Genomic DNA, 19,383 nt, shown 5'->3' with positions numbered 1-19,383 from the left:
AACCAGCAAACCCAAGGAGCGGGTGGTGAGCAATGATTTATAGCCCGTTGGTCAAAGCTCAGATGACAATATGGAACTTGCGACAAGGGTCTGAGTGTGGGCAGGCTGTGAAGCTGACTGTCCACCTGCGGTGTCTGTGCTGACTGCAGGGAGTGTCAGAATCACCTGGTGTGGATAACCACATGCTTGCTGTGAGCAGACAGAACAAGGTTTTCTTTCAGAGGCAGAGCTGAGTTTCAAGCCCCCTCCCCTCGCAGGGGCTCTTCGTGTCCTGTGATCTCTGCCCCTTCTCCATTCTCCAGCCGGCATGGACCCCTTTCACCTTCCCCTGACTCTTATTTCACGAGTGTTCATTCACTCGTTCATCACCCCACCAGGATCCACCAAAAAAGTTCATGCCCACCTGCCCCTCCAGATGTGTGCCGACCCCTGGAAATGTATGCCACTAAAAATTGTCTGGGAGTCACAGAAAAGTAAATGGAACCAAGCAAAATGACTGTTAATATGATAGACTTTGTTCAACCCAACATATCCAAAATATTATCATTTCAGTACGTAATTGATACATTTATTGAAGTATATAGTTAATTGACAATGCTGTGTTAGTTTCAAATGTACAGCAAAGTGGTTCAGGTGTGCCTCTATACATATATATTCTTTTTCAAGTTCTTTTCCCATATAGGATATGACAAGATATCGAGTAGAGTCCCTGGGCCATTCAGTGGGTCCTGTTGTTCACCTGTCTTATATACAGCAGTGTGCCTATGTTAATCCCAAGCTCCTGGTACATTTTTCATGTACTAAGTGGAGTCCACCGTGCACCCCACGCGGACAGCACAGCTCCTCCTAGAGCAGTCCTGTTTCAAGCGTTCAAGGCCACACGTGGCTGGCGGCTCTGGAAGTTCAAGGAGGTGTGTATGTGGTTTCCAGAAATGACAGTGAGCACCTCCAGGTCCCCTGGCAGGGATGTGGCAGGATGTAACAGAGGCCACTCAGCTTGCATCCTGACCTGTCCTTCTCCAGCCAAGGGGCCTCAAGCAACCTCCTTCACTTCTCTGAGCCTCAGTTTCCCTGCCCATAAAACGGGGCTGATCAAAGTGGTCTCTGGGCGACTTCCTGTCCCGAAGCTCGGGGATCTAGTGCCTCAGTGACAGGCTGCCAGCACTCTCTCGGGCAGTGGAAGCAGGAGGTGTGGGCACAGGCAAGGAGGCCTGGATTAGGAGACAGACACTTGCATGTGAAGGCAAGCTGGAACCATAAGCCCTCAGACATTGATGGTCATGGAAAGGCCTCAGGGATAACCCAGCCCAGACCCCAACTTCCTTCCCCGAGAAGAAACAAGAGAAGCTTCCATGCCTGGTGCGGACCTCTGCACAGCTCCTGGTGACCACAAATTAGAGGCACCTTCCATTGGTCCTTCAGTGTGTACCAAACCCACTGAAAACTAGCCCAGCCTCCCATAGCACAGACAGAAAGGAAAGGAAAAAGGCAAAAGAAAGACTGAAACCAGGGAGTGAAGCGAGAGAAGGCAACCATAAGGTAGTGGTGGCAGGGAACCCACTGGTCGCAGCCACGGCAGAAACTCCGTCTACTTACGAGGGCTTGAGCAGCTGAGCCTTGGGGTAAAGCAACCTGCAGACAAGACATGCGTGTGAGCAGACACGCACGTCACCAATGCCAGAGCTGCCAGGGGCCTCTTCCCGGTTCAGTGGGCAGCTCTGCCAGGAGGCGGCACTCAGCCACAGGGGCTTCCTTCCTTCCATCCTCCCATCTTCCTTCATCCAGCCACCTCCCACCCCTCCCCAGCCCAGGGCTGTCAGGGGCTTCCCTAAGGATAAACCGACAGAGAAACTGATGGGGTGGAAATGTGAGAATGGGCTAGGAGGCTGTTCCCCCTCTCGTGCTCAGCTGAGGTTAGAGACCCTCCTGTGCTTCGGAAGTGCTTCCTGTGGTCTAACTCGTTATGAGGAAGGTCTTGGTGTCCTGCTTTATTCAGGAGTGGGAAGCACAGGGGTGGCCTCTCCCACCTGTCCACCAGCTGCATCCCACCTGGAGCCACCTCACCGCCCCTCTCCGCTCTCCTGCTGGCTCCTTCACCCTCCATGCCCTCCCTGGCAACCCTGTCAGTTTTCAACAGAGCTGAGGGCTTAGAAGCTACAGCTAGTCTACCCCGGGTAAGACCGCTGAGCTGGGACAGCCGAGAGGCTGAGGTCACAGCGGGCTCACCTGTGACCCCACCATCTGACGCCTGCTCCCCCTGCTCCCATTCTCTTCTGCCCCTCGTTACCCTCCTCCCAGCTTCCCTTGCTCCTTCCCTCCTGATAAATCTCACAATCAGACTCAAGGGGAGTATGAGGGGGACAGTGGAGCGGGGAAACAGCAGGTCGACTTGCCCAGACACCGCCCAAAGACGCGGTCTACAGTACCTGGGTACCTCAGGTATCCTGCAGGTGTCCAGGTGGCCGTCACCTTCACTGAGGGAGGAAAACAGAGCGCTCAGAGCTGATGGCGCTGGGAGAAGCACTGCTGTGCGGCCCGGCCAGGGCTCCCGAGGGCCATCACGTCGCAGCCCCTACAGAGGAGAGCTCCCATGGCTGCAGAGCTCGGCCGTGTGGGCAGGTGAGGGGACCGGGGGCGGGAAACAGGGCGAAGACACCTCGGACACGATGGCCGTGTCTGGGTGCCTGGTGCCCAGTCTGCCCGAAGCGATGCCACGCCCGATGGTGACAAACCAGCCTGGGGAGAACCCCGCTCCGGAGGGGAAGAGCCATGGACGCCCAGGTCGGCCCTGCGATCCGAAGGGAAGCTCTGGCAACGGCCCCCTCAGCCCTGGGAGCCCAGCTGCCGCCCCACCTGGACTCCTTCTCCCGCAGCATCCGCTGCAGAACCATGCCGTTTTCATCCTGGCTGCAGAGGGAACAGGCTCCCAGTCACCAGGAAAAAGGAGCGCCTTGCTAACTAAGCGCCCCTTCAAGAGGGGAGGGGGCTAGGACAAAGGCTAGGATTGCGTCCCCTTCCCACAGCCCGGCCCTCCCTGCCAGCCCCGCCTCTTTCTACCAGCCCCGCCCTCCCCACAAACCCCACCCTCTCTACCCGCCCAGTCCCTCTCCAGCAGCCCCGACCCTTTCCACCAGCCCCGCCCTCAGCAGCCCCGCCCCTCACACCAATCCCTCCTAACCAGCCCCGCCCTCCTCACCGGCCCCGCCCCTCTCCCTCTCTCCACCAGCCCCGCCCCTTCCTGCCAGCCCCGCTCTCCCCCTCTCTCCACCAGCCCCGCCCCTTCTTGCCAGCCCCGCCCTCCCCGCCAGCTCCGCCCTCCCCACAAACCCCGCCCCTCTACATCAGCCTATCCCCTCATCGGCCCCGCCCCTTCTTACCAGCCCTGCCCTCCTCACTAGCCCCGCCCCTTCCCACCCGGCCTGTCCCTTTCGCACCGTTGAAGCTCGGAGGGGCCCGGCCGTCCCAGTCCGGAAGACCAAGCAAAGTCTCCAGCTGCTGGTAAGGCTCAGGAATGCCAAATTTGTGTGGATAAAAAGGAAGAAGTGAAAGGCATTACCTTAAAGTCAGGCTCTCCCGTTGCCCCTGCACGTGGTGGGCCTCAGGGCTGCTGAGACAGAAAAGCCCGGTCAGCTCAACCCATTCATCCACCCTTCTACCCAGCAAGGATTTGCTGGGCCCCAAGGCTGGAGGATCCCAGGGACGGGGGAGCCTGGTGGGCTGCCGTCTATGGGTCGCACAGAGTCGGACACGACTGAAGTGACTTAGCATAGCATAGCATAAGGCCTGAACAGAGGAGGGATCGGGGCCGGACTTGACTTCGAGGTTCTGCCTTGCGGGGTCTTGCAGGAGGCTGGTCAGGAGCGCTCACCTTATCTGTTGTCGGTCAGCCAGAGACTGACGATCGCGGAAGAATTAGCTCTGGGAGGAAAAATGAGCCTTTCCCCATCTGGGTGCTAAGAGGGTCAGAGGGCGCCCTGTCACGGACTGGCCACTGGGGATGGCTTTACATGGAATCAACACTGGTCACTGGACTATAAAGAAAGCTGAGTGCTGAAGAATTGATGCTTTTGAACTGTGGTGTTGGAGAAGACTCTTGAGAGTCCCTTGGACTGCAAGGAGATCCAACCAGTCCATCCTAAAGGAAATCAGTCCTGGGTGTTCTTTGGAAGGACTGATGCTGAAGCTGAAGCTCCAATACTTTGGCCACCTATTGCGAAGAACTGACTCATTTGAAAAGACCCTGATGCTGGGAGGGATTGGGGGCAGGAGGAGAAGGGGACGACAGAGGATGAGATGGCTGGATGGCATCACCGACTCAATGGACATGGGTTTGGGTAGATTCCAGCAGTTAGTGATGGACAGGGAGGCCTGGCGTGCTGTGGTTCATGGGGTCGCCAAGAGTCGGACATGACTGAGCGACTGAACTGAACACTGGTCACTACTCGTCCCCACACCTGGGCCTGGAGCTGCTGCCAGCCATCAAAGCGTCCTCTCCAACAGAAAACAGGATTTTGTCTTTGTAGTTTTTTAGGTTTGAGAAACATGGTAGAGAGAGGAACTCGGAATCTGTCGAGAACTGAGTGCCTCTTTCATTATAAGGACCTCCAATTCATTGCATATTCTATTTTTATTTCTGTTCTAGATCTTTCTAGAAGGAACCACCTTGACTCCAAAGACCCATCCATTACCTTTGAGACTTTTCTGTCTGTCTTCTGGGGATCAGGCTGAACACGTTGCTGGGGGGACAAAAAGAGTGTGGAGTTGAGTCCTCACCAGAGAGAGAAGAGCGTACAGGCTGTGGTTTTGAGGCTGAGACTTCAACACAGCATTCTGATCATTTGGTCTCCGGCTCCTGAGAAAATAGGTGTGGGGCCCGAGTGGAGCCAGTGGGACATCTCACGCGGGTGGAAGGAGAGAATGAGGTGCACAGGCAGATCCCCCAGGCGGTGCTCTAATCCCCTCTTCCCCCATTCCACCCTACTTTAACCCCATGTCATCACCCTAACTAATAACTTGAGAAATATCAAGAACCTCAGATATGCAGATGACACCACCCTTATGGCAGAAAGAAAAACTAGAAAGCCTCTTGATGAAAGTGAAAGAGAAGAGTGAAAAAGCTGGCTTAAAACTCAACATTCATAAAACAAAGATCATGGCATCCGGCCCCATCACTTCATAGCAAGTTGATGGGGAAACAATGGAAATAGTGAGAGACTTTATTTTCTTGGGCTCCAAAATCACTGCAGTTGGCGACTGCAGCCATGAAATTAAAAGACCATTGGTCCCTGGAAGAAAAGCTATGACAAACCTAGACACCATATTCAAAAGCAGAGACATCACTTTGCCAACAGTGGTCATCTAGTCAAAGCTATGGTTTTTTCCAGTAGTCGTGTATGGATTTAAGAGTTGGATCATAAAGAAAGCTAAGCGCTGAAGAATGGATGCTTTTGAACTGTGGTGTTGGAGAAGAATTTTGAGAGTCCCTTGGACTGGAAGGAGACCAAAGCAGTCCATCCTAAAGGAAATCAGTCCTGAATATTCTTAGGAAGGAATGATGCTGAAGCTGAAGCTCCAATACTTTGGCCACGTGATGCAAAGAACTGACTCATTGGAAAAGACCCTGATGCTGGGAAAGACTGAAGGTGGGAGGAGAAGGGGATGACAGTATGAGATGGTTGGATGGCATCACTGACTCAACAGACTTGACTTTGAGCAAGCTCCAGGAGTTGGTGATGGACAGGGAAGACTGGCGTGCTGCAGTCCATGGGGTCGCAAAGAGTTGGACATGACTGAGTGATTGGACTGAACTGAACTGAATAGCTTGTAAGTATTAGCTTGTAATAGCTTGCTCATGGCCTTGGTCTCTGGGGATAGGGGACCCCAGCATCAGAATCATCTGGGGAATTGTTTTTAGAGGCAAATCCAGACTTCCTGAATCCAGACCTGAGCAGTTAGGAGGGGAGTGTGTGTGTGTGGAGGGGATGTGTATGTGTAGCAATCTCCACTTTTAACAGGCTCCCTAAGTGATCTGCGTACACTCTACAGTTGAGAACCAGCCTCCTTTCTGTTTTACAGAAACCCTGCCACATAGAGCACCACACAGCATGTGGGGACCTTAGTTCCTTAACCAGGGCTTGAACCTGTGCCCCTTGCACTGGAAGAATGGAGTCTTAACCACTGGAGTGCCAGGGACGTCCCTGGGAGCTTTTGAAGCTTGCTGGAAAGTGTTCATATTCAAACCAGGATTGAATTTTAAGTTGTATGCAAGCAAAAAATGTAAAAATTCTACAGCCATAAAAAATTATGAAAGGAATCTCTGAGGCAAAGTCCAATCTTTTAAAAACTTTGCTCTAGAAGAAAACTTATTTCAGAAGTCAGATGACTCTTTTCAGTCAATCAGTATCAGTGCAGTCACTCAGTCACGTCTGACTCTTTGCGACCCCATGGACTGCAGCACGCCAGGCCTTCCTGTCCATCACCAACTCTCGGAGTTTACTCAAACTCATGTCCATTGAGTCAGTGATGCCATCCAATTATCTCATCCTCTGTCGGCCCCTTCGCCTCCCGCCTTCAGTCTTTCCCAGCATCAGGGTCTTTTCTAGTAAGTCAGTTCTTCGCATCAGGTGGCCAAAGTATTGGAGTTTCAGTTTCAGCATCAGTCCTTCCAATGAATATTCAGGACTGATCTCCTTTAGGATGGACTGGTTGGATCTCCTTGCGGTCCAAGGGACTCTCAAGAGTCTTCTCCAACACCACAGTTCAAGATGACTCTTTTGGATGTCAATATTTATTAATTTTCTTTCTTTTTTTTTTTTTTAAAAAAAGACAAGATAAAGCATGACAAAAATGAGGGGGTGGGGAGAAGATGAAATGAAATCTAAACACAAGATGAGCTTCTCTGATGACTCAGCAGGCCAAGAATCCGCCAGCAATGCAGGAGACACAGGAGACTTGGGTTTGATCCCTCCCCTGGAGGAGGAAATGGCAACCCACTCCAGTACTCTTGCCTGGGAAATCCCATGGGCAGAGGAGCCGGGCACTCTACAGTCCATGGAGTCGCAAAGGTCAAACACGACTGAACACAAACACGAATAATATAGAAGAGGAGGCTGCTAGATGAAAAGTCCAAAAAGGCTGCATTAGATAAAGAAGAGCAGTCAGGGACTTCTCTGGCAGTCCAGTGGTTAGGACTCGGAGCTTCCACTAAAGGCACTTGAGTTCAAACCCTTGTCGGGGAAATAAGATCCTGTGTGCTGTGCAGTTTGGCCAAAAACAACAAAAAAGAAGAGAGGTCAGACCCCAGACTCAACAGGCTGCCAGACCTGGGCACTTTATGGAAATAGGGGGAGTCCAGAGGGGATGAGCAGTTTCAGAGCTGAGTTACAGCGGGAAGCTGCAAGACATGGCCACGGGTGTCTCCAGACTCTTGAAGGCACGACCCAGAATGTGCCACACGGCTCTCAGGGCTCCCTGGGGTCCTTCTGTTATAAGGAAGAATATCTTTATGCAATTCCAGCACTTGTTCTAGATGGGGAAACAGTGGAAACAGTGGCTGACTTTATTTTGGGGGGCTCCAAAATAACTGGAGATGGTGACTGCAGCCATGAAATTAAAAGATGCTTACTCCTTGGAAGGAAAGTTATGACCAATCTAGACAGCATATTCAAAAGCAGAGACATTACTTTGCCAACAAAGGTCCGTCTAGTCAAGGCTATGGTTTTTCCAGTGGTCATGTATGGATGTGAGAGTTGGACTGTGAAGAAAGCTGAGTGCCGAAAAATTGATGCTTTTGAACTGTGGTGTTGGAGAAGACTCCTGAGAGTGCCTTGGACTGCAAGGAGATCCAACCAGTCCATCCTAAAGGAAATCAGTCCTGAATATTCATTGGAAGGACTGATGCTGAAGCTGAAACTCAAATACTTTGGCCACCTGATGCGAAGAGCTGACTCATTTGAAAAGACCCTGATGCTGGGAAAGATTGAGGGCAGGAGAAGGGGATGACAGAGGATGAGATGGTTGGATGGCACCACGACTCAATGGACACGGGTTTGGGTGGATTCCGGGAGTTGGTGATGGACAGGGAGGCCTGGTGTGCTGTGCTTCGTGGAGTCACAGAGAGTCGGACACAACTGAGTGACTGAACTGAGCACTTGTTCTAAGAATCAGATATGGGGACAGGCTGCTTGCAGAGAACTGAGCGCTCCTGCTGGGGGACGATCGGATGGAGGCTTGGCCACCTGCCAGTGACTCTGCGGGACCAGCGTGGCCCCGAGACCCACAGCATGACAGAGGCGGCTCTGAGACGGAGATGGGCGCCCAGGGCAGTGCCGCAGCAATTCAGGAGGGGCCCTGTGCAAGCGAACAGCCCCCATGCAAGGCATGTCCCATCCTTCCCGACCCTGCACCAGATGTGTATGTGATGAGCTCGCTTTGTTGCTCAGACAAGACTCGCTCCAGGAAGCCCCAGTAAGTCCAATGCTGGCAGACCAAGGAGGGGTGGTCTCCCTCCCAGGAGTGCCAGGACATCCTGTACCCACTCCTGTGACAGCCAGTCACCTGTAACTGCCTGGCACCTGTCTTCTCCTAACAGACCTGACATCCTTCAGAACAAGGACCGTCCCACGGACACTGGCATCCTGGTGCCCTCCAAACCACCAGGCTCAAAGCAGGCACTCAGTAAACGCTCACAGAGGTGAGCGTCAGGCCTGTCCCGCTGCGCGTGCACTCCGTTTTCCAAAGCCTGCAATGCCTAGGCCGTCAGCCCTAAGACTGGATGCTCATCCTAAGGTACACTTTCCCTGAGGGACCCGGCAACCTGGGTTTGGAGTCTGGTGGAGGGGCTGGCACCCTGGCCTTGCCACTTCCTACTGTATGACCTTGGTCTCATTCCTTAACCTCTGGAGCCTCCTTTCCTGGGGTATAAAATGGGAATAATAATGCCTGTCTTGGGCTTTCCTGGTGGCTCAGTGGTAAAGAGTCTACCTGCCAATGCAGGAGACTCGGGTTTGATCCCTGGGTCAGGAAGGTCCGCTGGAGAAGGGAATGGCAACCCACTCCAGTATTCTTGCCTGGGAAATCCCATGGACTGGGGAGCCTGGTAGGCTACAGTCCACAGGGTCACAAAAGTGTTGGACACGACTGAGTGGCTAAACCACAACAGTAATGACTATCTTACAGGTTGTGGAGAGAGCCTGGAAGACCCATCATGCATTCCCCTCAAGCCATCACACAGAATGAACACCCCATAAATGGAGGCTCTTTCTAACACATTTCTTTGCAAAAGTCATCAGTGACAAAGTGTATATAGCTCTAACAACTAACAACTAAATACATATGCAATCTGCAGTCTGAAACAGTAAATAAACATTCGGCACTCACTGCGCAACTGAGTCTGGGGGTAATTTCACCCTCTTGTGGAATAAGAACCAGAGTACTGAAAAAGTATTGACTAGCTTCTTTGAAGGGAATACACTTTTACAGCTGCCAGGTTTGTTTTAAAACATAAAATAGTGTATTCCAATGCAGTGAAAAGCTGTCATCTATTCTCCATAAATTTGTGTAAAGTGCGACGTGAGCCCCATGCGTGCCTGTGTGCTCAGTCACTTCAGTCGTGTCCGACTCTTTGTGAACATGTGGACGGTAGCCCGCCAGGCTCCTCTGTCCATGGAGATTCTCCAGGCAAGAACCCTGGAGTGGGTTGCCGTGTCCTCCTCCAGGGCATCTTCCTAACCCAGGGATCGAAACTGCGTCTCTTACATCTCCTGCATTGGGAGGCAGGTTCTGTACCATGAGTGCCACCTGGGAAGCCCTGTGAGCCCCTTTTGTTGATGTAATTGGTGTTTCTAAAAAGCTATGAGCACTGCCTTCCGGAGCCCTCCCCACCCGCAGTCACATTTATACCCACCTCCCAGGTGAGCCCATCACCTGCAGTTACAGCCACGCCTGTAAACCACCTGGGAGCAGAGCAAGGTGCTGGAGGGGAACCAGCGCCTCAGCCTTGCCCCGACGAGATCGGCACGATGGGAATTACGACGCCATTCACACCTGCTCCGGTCACTTAGGTCATGAGTCCCCTCCTCCACAGGGCCCCGGGCTGTCCCATCCTCCTTACCTGTAGAAGCCCAGAAGTACGGCAAAGAGCAGGATCAGACACAGCCAGGACTTGGTGCGGTTTCCCCAGAAATCTGTGAAGAGGAAGTCTGGGTCACCTGGTGCCTGTCACCCTGTCGAGGCCAAAATCAGGCACTGGCCAGGGACGGCCTCTCCCTCCTTTACGCTCACAGGGCAGGTGGGTTGTAACCTCTCCTGGAGCCGTAATCCCACTGAACCTTGCCCTGCAGCCCCTGGGCACCTGCCTGGGCACTCCTGCTCATTAGCAGGCCCCTGGAGGCCAGGACCACGTGGACACTCCAGAGAAGCAGGTGCAATGGCCATGAGCTGACCAGCAGGGTGGGTGACGAGACACAGGACTGTGAGAGACAAAGGTCGCAAGTCCAGCTGCCAAGGGGGTTCCTAGCCTCCGAAATACCTGAATCCCTAATGCTGTAGGAGCTCCCACCAGGGTTACCTACAACAGAAACAGTCAGGCCCGGGAGACCCTGCAAGGATGCTACACTCCAGGGAACGTACATGTTTGAAGGAAGCTGTGTCATATGTGCTGATACAGTCTTGGCTGGAGGTTGTGCGTTTAGCAAGCCCCACGCTGGCGCGCTGCAGTCCACAGGGTTGCAAGGAGTCGGACACAACTGTGCGACTGAACGACATCCTGAATGAGCCCCCACCCGCGGCCAGCACACTGGGTCTCAGAGGCCCAAGTCTCACGTTGCAGCGGCCTGAGGGGCTCCCAAGTGTGAACTAAGAAAAGTATGTACATCGGGTGCAGTCCAGAAACATTTACCAAAGAACCGCGTTTGGCCAAAGACAGACACGTCTGCTTCCTTTGAGTAGGTGTGAAGATGAAAACGGCATGAAGATGAGATTTCTATTCACATATATAGCCAAGGCACGGAAGCAACCGAAATGACCATCAACAGACGGAGGGAGAAAGAAGATGTGGTAGGTATACAAGAATATGTACAATGGGACGGTACTCAACCACAAAAAGGAGCGAAATAACGCCACTTGCAGCAACACGGGTGCACCCAGAGATTTTCACACTAAGTGAGGTGAGCTAGACGGAAAAAGGCAAATATATGGTATCACTTATAAAAGGTCCAAATGAGTAGGAATAGATCCACAGACAGAAAACAAGCTGATGGTTATCAAAAGGAAAAAGGGGGGAGAGGGATAAGTTAGGAGTTTGGGATTAACATATACACAGTATTATATATAAAATAGATAACCAAAAAGGACTGGTTGTATAGCACAGAGAGATTTACTCAATATTATATAATGACCTAGAAGGAAAAGGAATCTGAAAAAGAATATATATACATGTTATATGTATGTGTATATATATATATAAAATTCAGACTGAAATTGAAGAAAGTAGGGAAAACCACTAGACCATTCAGGTATGACCTAAATCAAATCCCTTATGATTATACAGTGGAAGTGAGAAATAGATTTAAGGGCCTAGATCTGATAGATAGAGTGCCTGATGAACTATGGAATGAGGTTCGTGACATTGTACAGGAGACAGGGATCAAGACCATTCCCACAGAAAAGAAATGCAAAAAAGCAAAATGGCTGTCTGGGGAGGCCTTACAAATAGCTGTGAAAAGAAGAGAAGCCAAAAGCAAAGGAGAAAAGGAAAGATATAAACATCTGAATGCAAAGTTCCGAAGAAGAGCAAGAAGAGATAAGAAAGCCTTCTTCAGCAATCAATGCAAAGAAATAGAGGAAAACAACAGAATGGGAAAGACTAGGGATCTCTTCAAGAAAATCAGAGATACCAAAGGAACATTTCATGCAAAGGTGAACTCGATAAAGGACAGAAATGGTATGGACCTAACAGAAGCAGAAGATATTAAGAAGAGATGGCAAGAATACACAGAAGAACCGTACAAAAAAGATCTTCACGACCCAGATAATCACGATGGTGTGATCACTGACCTAGAGCCAGACATCCTGGAATGTGAAGTCAAGTGGACTTAGAAAGCATCACTACGAACAAAGCTAGTGGAGGTGATGGAATTCCAGTGGAGCTATTCCAAACCCTGAAAGATGATGCTGTGAAAGTGCTGCACTCAATATGCCAGCAAATTTGGAAAATTCAGCAGTGGCCACAGGACTGGAAAAGGTCAGTTTTCATTCCAATCCCAAAGAAAGGCAATGCCAAAGAATGCTCAAACTACCGCACAATTGCACTCATCTCACACGCTAGTAAAGTAATGCTCAAAATTCTCCAAGCCAGGCTTCAGCAATATGTGAACCGTGAACTTCCAGATGTTCAAGCTGGTTTTAGAAAAGGCAGAGGAACCAGAGATCAAATTGCCAACATCCGCTGGATCATAGAAAAAGCAAGGGAGTTCCAGAAAAACATCTATTTCTGCTTTATTGACTATGCCAAAACCTTTGACTGTGTGGATCACAATAAACTGGAAAATTCTGAAAGAGATGGGAATACCAGACCACCTGATCTGCCTCTCGAGAAATGTGTATGCAGGTCAGGAAGCAACAGTTAGAACTGGACATGGAACAACAGACTGGTTCCAGATAGGAAAAGGAGTTTGTCAAGGCTGTATATTGTCACCCTGTTTATTTAACTTATATGCAGAGTACATCATGACAAACGCTGGACTGGAAGAAACACAAGCTGGAATCAAGATTGCCAGGAGAAATATCAATAACCTCAGATATGCAGATGACACCACCCTTATGGCAGAAAGTGAAGAGGAACTCAAAAGCCTCTTGATGAAAGTGAAAGTGGCGAGTGAAAAAGTTGGCTTAAAGCTCAACATTCAGAAAACGAAGATCATGGCATCCGGTCCCACCACTTCATGGGAAATAGATGGGGAAACTGTGGAAACAGTATCAGACTTTATTTTTCTGGGCTCTAAAATCACTACAGATGGTGACTGCAGCCATGAAATTAAAAGACGCTTACTCCTTGGCAGGAAAGTTATGACCAACCTAGATAGCATATTGAGAAGCAGAGACATTACTTTGCCAACAAAGGTTCGTCTAGTCAAGGCTATGGTTTTTCCTGTGGTCTTGTATGGATGTGAGAGTTGGACTGTGAAGAAGGCTGAGCACTGAAGAATTGATGCGTTTGAAGTGTGGTGTTGGAGAAGACTCTTGAGAGTCCCTTGGACTGCAAGGAGATCCAACCAGTCCATTCTGAAGGAGATCAGCCCTGGGATTTCTTTGGAAGGAATGATGCTAAAGCTGAAACTCCAGTACTTTGGCCACCTCACGTGAAGAGTTGACTCATTGGCAAAGACTCTGATGCTGGGAGGGATTGGGGGCAGGAGGAGAAGGGGACGACAGAGGATGAGATGGCTGGATGGCATCACTGACTCGATGGACGTGAGTCTGAGTGAACTCCGGGAGTTGGTGATGGACAAGGAGGCCTGGCGTGCTGCGATTCATGGGGTCGTAAAGAGTCGGACACGACTGAGTGACTGATCTGATCTGATCTGATATATAAAATACCGAATCACTTTCCTGTACACCTAAAATGAGCACAATATTGTAAATCAACTATACTTCAATTAAAAAAATAAAAATTAAAGACAAAACAAAAGCTTGAGCTTATACAAGTTTACAATGAATTTGGTAACACTGTGTTATATAATTCTGTATAAACTCTATGTGTCCCATATTTTCAATGTTTAAGGGAACTTGATATGCGCAGTTTGGGTTTGATTTAATGGATGGAGAAGATTTTCAAGTGCATAGGGAGATTTTGTTGTACTTGAGAGCCTTCTGTTCCGTCTTGTGTGTCTGAGAGAATTAGATGAATCCAGCTTACAATCATAGTTTAAAACAAATTATGCTGTGTGGAAAAATCCAGATAGGAGCAAGTACTTACTGGAAGATTCCATTTATATATGATTCTGCTGCTACTGCTGCTAAGTTGCTTCAGTCGTGTCCGACTCTGTGCGACCCCATAGACGGCAGCCTACCAGGCTCCCCCGTCCCTGGGACTCTCCAGGCAAGAACACTGGAGTGGGTTACCATTTCCTTCTCCAATGCATGAAAGTGAAAAGTGAAAGTGAAGTCGCTCAGTCGTGCCCCACTCTTAGCGACCCCATGGACTGCAGCCTAGCAGGCTCCTCCGTCCATGGGATTTTCCAGGCAAGAGTACTGGAGTGGGGTGCCATTGCCTTCTCCAATATATGATTCTAGGGAATGCAAATTGATCTGTAGTGCCAGAAAACAGAACAGTGGTTGCCTGGGGATGGCGGTGGGCAGAGCATGGCAGAGAGAAGTTGCAAATGAGCACAGGACTCTTTAGGGGGTGAGAGTTATATTAATTTTCATAATTGTCATGATGGGTTTTGCAGGTGTACATGTCAAAGTTATTAGATTCTATAGTTTCTAAATTAATGTGTAGTTTGTTACATGTCTACTTTACCTCTATAAAGCTGCTTTTAAAAAAAGAAAAAGAAATGCATCCAGATTGGAAAGGAAAAAGCAGATCGGTCTGTATTCCCATACTACATGTTCATCTCTGTAGAAAATCTGATGGAATCTATTTAAAAAAAACCATTAGAATTAACAAGTGAGCAGGTGAGTTTAGCAAAATGGCAGGATACAAGGTCAGCATACAAAAACCAATTGTTATTATCAACAACCTCAGATATGTAGATGATACCACTCTAACAGCAGAAAGCAAAGAGAAACTAAAGAGCCTCTTGATGAGGATGGTAGAGGAGAGTGGAAAGCTAGCTTGAAACTCAACATTCAAAAAACTAAAGTCTTGGCATCTGGTCCCACCACCTCATGCAAATAGGAGGGGAAAAGTGGAAGCGGTGACAGACCTTATTTTCTTGTGTATAGATTGGCGATCTGTACACAGAAATGATGAACTTTGTTCCATGTACAAACATTAACTGCAATGGATCATAGACAAAGATATACGAGCTGAAACTATAAAACATTTAGAAAAAAATAATACAACTTTTATGGCCTTGGACTAGGTAAAGATTTCTTAGATACAACACCAAAAGCAATATCCAGAAAAGAGAAATTCATAAATTGGATTTAATCAAAATGAGTAACTTCTGCTCTGTCAACAACACAGGAGAATAAAAAAACAAATCAGCCAGGAAAAGATTATTTCCAAGTCACATATCTGATAAAGGAGCCGCATCTAAAACCCAATTGTATGAAAACACACACATATTATTTTTATTGTTGTGATGGACGGGCAGGCCCGGTGTGCTCCAATTCATGGGGTCACAAAGAGTCGCACACGACCGAGCGACTGAACACGACTGAACTGAACTGAACTGTCTAGTCCCCCAGTCATGTCCAACTCTTTGTGACCCATGGACTGCAGCACACCAGGCCTCCCTGTCCCTCACCATCTCCCAAGGTTTGCCCAAGGTCATGCCCATTGCATCGGTGGTGCCATCCAGCCGTCTCATTCTCTGACACCCTCTTCCTTCTGCCCTTAATCTTACCCAGCATTGGGGAGTTTTCCAATGAGTCAGCTTTTCACATCAGATGACCAAAATACTGGAGTTTCAACTTCAGCATCAGTCCTTCCAACTAGTATTCAGAGTTGATTTCCCTTAAGATTGACCGTTTTGATCTCCTTGCAGTCCAAGAGACTCTCAGGAGTCTTCTCCAGCACCACAGTTTAAAGGCATCAATTCTATACATAGGGTTAGCCAAAAAGATCATTCAGGTTTTGCAATAAAATCTTACAGAAAAACCTTTGGCCAACCCAATACATATATGTATGGTCTGAACACACGTGACTTCATTAAAGAAGATATAGAGATGTCAAAAAAAAGTTTATGAAAAATGTTCATCATTAGTCATTAGAGAAATGTACGTTAAAATCACAGTAAAAGAAATTTCCTGACGGCCCAGTGGTTGGGACGCTGCACTTTTACTGCCAAGGATGCTGGTTCAATCCCTAGTCGGGGAACTAAGATCCCACCAACCATGTGGTGAGGCTGAAAAATAAATTAATTAAAATTAAAAAGAAATCATTTTCAAGTATAAAATAACACCACAGTAATATACTGTTATATATCTACTAGAATTTAAAAGGTCAATAATACCAAATGATGGTGAGGATATGAAGCAACCGAAACTCTCTGTGATAACCTAGACGAGTGAGAGATGGGAGAGAGGCTCAAGAGGGAGGGGACAGGCATGTACCTATGGTTGATTCACGTTGATGTGTGGCAGAAACCAACACAATATTGTAAAGCAATTATCCTTCAATTAAAAATAAATAAATTAAAAAATTTTTTTAAAGAAATTCTCATATGCTTGTGTGGGGGGGTTGTAGTATTACCCAACTGCTCTGAAAAAGTTAGGCATTTCCTCCCAGATGACCCAGCCTTTCCAGCAGAAATGAAAGCGTGTGCTCACAAAGACTGGTGCAGCAGCTTTATTTGTCACAGCGAAGAATTCAAATGTCCATCAACAGATGGAAGGACATGCAAATCGATGTGTGCCTGCACCACAGCAGAAAGAACGAACTGGATACACAGATCTGCGTGGAGGATTTGCAAAATAATGAGAGGCCAGATGAGGAGGAATCATTACTGTACAGTTGCCTGTATATGAAATTCTGGAAGATGCACAGTAGTCTATAGGGACAGAAAGGGGGCTCTGGCTTGTGTGGCAGGGGTGGGCAAGGTGGAACGGGGCACAGAAGGGCAAGAGGAAACTGTCATGGTGACAGGTTCATCTGTTACCCCGATTGTGGCGATAGCTTCACGGAGGTACACAGATGTTACACGTTTATCCAACAGCACACTCTGAATACGTGTAGCTTGTTGTTGCTGGGTTTTAGTCACTAAGTCATGTCCGACTCTTTGGGACCCCGTGGACTGTAGCCCACCAGGCTCTTCTGTCCACAGAATTCTCCAGGCAAGAAAACTGGAGTGGGGTGCCATTTCCTTCTCCAGGGGATCTCCCCGACCCAGGGATGGAACCCTCAATTATGTCAATTATTCCTGAAGCTGTTTTAAAAATAAAAACAATGAAGCCACAGCGAGGTCCCGCTTCTCACCATCAGATGGAGAAAAGACCAGCGATGATGGACGCTCTGCGGGAGGGACTGAGTGGACTGCGTGGACCGCACCTGCTCACGCCTTGGTGTGGCACTTTCTCAAGGCAGGGTAGGAGCCGGGAGAAGGGCGAGCAGGCATATCACCCCTAAGAGGGTGAAAACTGACCCTTGGGGTGCAAAAAACCTTGGACATCAATGATGTGTGGCCTTCCAAAGCTTAACCTGACTCAATAGTGAAGTCGCTCAGTCGTGTCCAACTCTTTGCGACCCCATGGACCGTAACCTACCAGGCTCTTCTGTCCATGGGATTTTCCAGGCAAGAGTACTGGAGTGGGGTGCCATTTCCTCAATAAGATCTTCTAAAATATTTTCCATCACAGTGCCGTAGCTGTGTGTGTGGAGGTGGGGGGCGAGCGAGAAACACCGCTGTAGAGAGTAGAAGAGGGTAGAACCCACAACGAAGGCAGATGAGACAGTACCTGCCCAGAGGCAGATTCAGCAAGTGACCTTGCAGATTCAGTTCGGACTAGCTACAGGGCAGAGGAAGCTGCACACGAGTAGAGTGACTGGTAGGCTTGGTATGTGAGGGCAAAGGACTGGTAGCAACCCAAGGGTTCCTCTGGGGCGGGGCTGTGCTGATTAAATTGGCTTTGGTGTGTCCAACAAAGCATACTATACAACCGTCAAAAAAAATGCGGTTGGAATTTATAAGTCGTGCTTCAAGCAAAGTACAGAACAGTGCAAGTAATATTCTACCCATTGTGCAAGAAAAGAGGGTGGAAAGGACATGTAATCATATTAACTTACATTTACATAAAAAAAAAACCTAAAAGGCAGCAGCAAGGAGATCCAACCAGTCCATCCTAAAGGGGATCAGTCCTGGGTGTTCACTGGAAGGACTGATGCTGAAGCTCAAACTCCAATACTTTGGCACCTGATGTGAAGAGCTGACTCATTTGAAAAGACCCTGATGCTGGGAAAGATTGAAGGCGGGAGGAGAAGGGGACGACAGAGGGTGAGATGGCTGGATGGCTTAACCAACTCAATGGACATGGGTTTGGGTGGACTCCGGGAGTTGGTGATGGACAGGGAGGCCTGGCATGCTGTGGTTCATGGGGTCACAAAAAGTCGGACACGACTGAGCGACTGAACTGAACTGGCTGAACTGAAAAGGCAGCGCAAGAAATAAATGCAAAATGTGCATAAAGAGCAGGGGAGCAGTATTCGCGGTGGCCAGGTGGACGTGACGTGTAGTTTATCTCTTGAAGAATCATTGTTATTTTTTAACCAGGTAATGTACAATGTGTTAGTCACTCAGCCGTGTCTGACTCTCTGTGACCCCCATGGATTGCAGCTCACCAGGCTTCTCTGTCCATGAGATTCTCCAGGCAAGAATACTGGAGTGGGTTGCCATCTCCTTCTCCAAATATACAATAATGACATTAAATAAGCATGTAAATAAACCAGAATAACATGTCACTTTTTAAATCCTGGAGAGGAGAAAAGCCCAAGTTTGACAAAAGATTTTCTTAATAGCCCTAAATGGAGGCAAATAAATATAACCCAATGAAGTGCTATGCATGGTTAAAAAGAACCACAGACAAAGTCAAAAGAAACCAAAACGGAGAAAAAAATGTTTACAACTCATGTCGTAGAAAAATCCTAATTCCCTTAATAATACCTCCTATGACTTAATAAATATAAGCAATTGTTGAATTTTTTTCAGGGGCAAAGTGTGTGAAATGACAATGCATGTTGAAAGGCATTCAGCCTCATGATAGGAAGGGTGGGCAGATAAAGATTGTTTGAGACTCCAGTTCTCACCCACCGGGTGAGCAATGGGGTGTTGGCTGTGCCCTGGTAATAAGGTGTGTGGAGGACCAGGTGAGCAGGAACAATGGCCGTGGCCAGAGCAGGGGTGCGGCAGAATGTGACGTGTGTACATCGCTTACATTCTTCTTTTGACTTGTCTGCCTCTGGCGCCCCTCCCTTTTCATCTGAGCATCTCTTTAGAGAAAATCTTGGAAAAGAAAATCCTCTATTCCTGAGCCCTCCAACCCTTCTCCAGAGTCTTCTTAACCCTCACTAGCCAGCCTTTCACCCTGCACCTCACTGAAGCTTCCCTACACAAAGCCTCCAAGAGTCTCAGCTCCCTAATCCGATGTCTTCGTCCTTGTCTGAGTTAACGCATCAGCTGCAGTTGAACTCTTTGGGCTATTTCCCTTCGCTCTTCCTCGCCA

At 48.7% G+C, this 19,383-nt stretch overlaps 1 protein-coding gene across 20 annotated transcripts in view; it reads right to left on the bottom strand.

The window, feature by feature from the left end:
* The window catches only part of LOC147362308 (histo-blood group ABO system transferase 1-like), a 38,466-nt gene that overhangs the window by 7,267 nt on the left and 11,816 nt on the right, over nt 1-19,383 (bottom strand). For 9 of the 20 annotated variants that reach the window (XM_086324238.1, XM_086324241.1, XM_086324236.1 and 6 more), the window contains exons 2-6: nt 10,112-10,184; nt 4,689-4,736; nt 3,557-3,607; nt 2,427-2,474; nt 1,597-1,632 (exon numbers count right to left, since the gene is read on the bottom strand). In XM_086324238.1, the coding sequence (XP_086180364.1) occupies nt 1,597-1,632; nt 2,427-2,474; nt 3,557-3,607; nt 4,689-4,736; nt 10,112-10,184 (256 nt within the window). Of the gene's footprint in view, nt 1-1,596; nt 1,633-2,426; nt 2,475-3,556; nt 3,608-4,688; nt 4,853-10,111; nt 10,185-19,383 lie in introns of all 20 variants that reach the window. The other 11 variants (XM_086324239.1, XM_086324242.1, XM_086324245.1 and 8 more) reach the window with 4 other exon arrangements.

This window comes from Bos grunniens, chromosome 11 (assembly GCF_055505025.1).
Source record: "Bos grunniens cultivar Pamir isolate PY7600 chromosome 11, Bosgru_T2T1.0, whole genome shotgun sequence".
Lineage (NCBI taxonomy): Eukaryota > Metazoa > Chordata > Mammalia > Artiodactyla > Bovidae > Bos > Bos grunniens.
The sequence above is the reverse complement of the archived record's forward strand: the minus strand, read 5'-3'. Positions and strand labels throughout refer to the sequence as shown.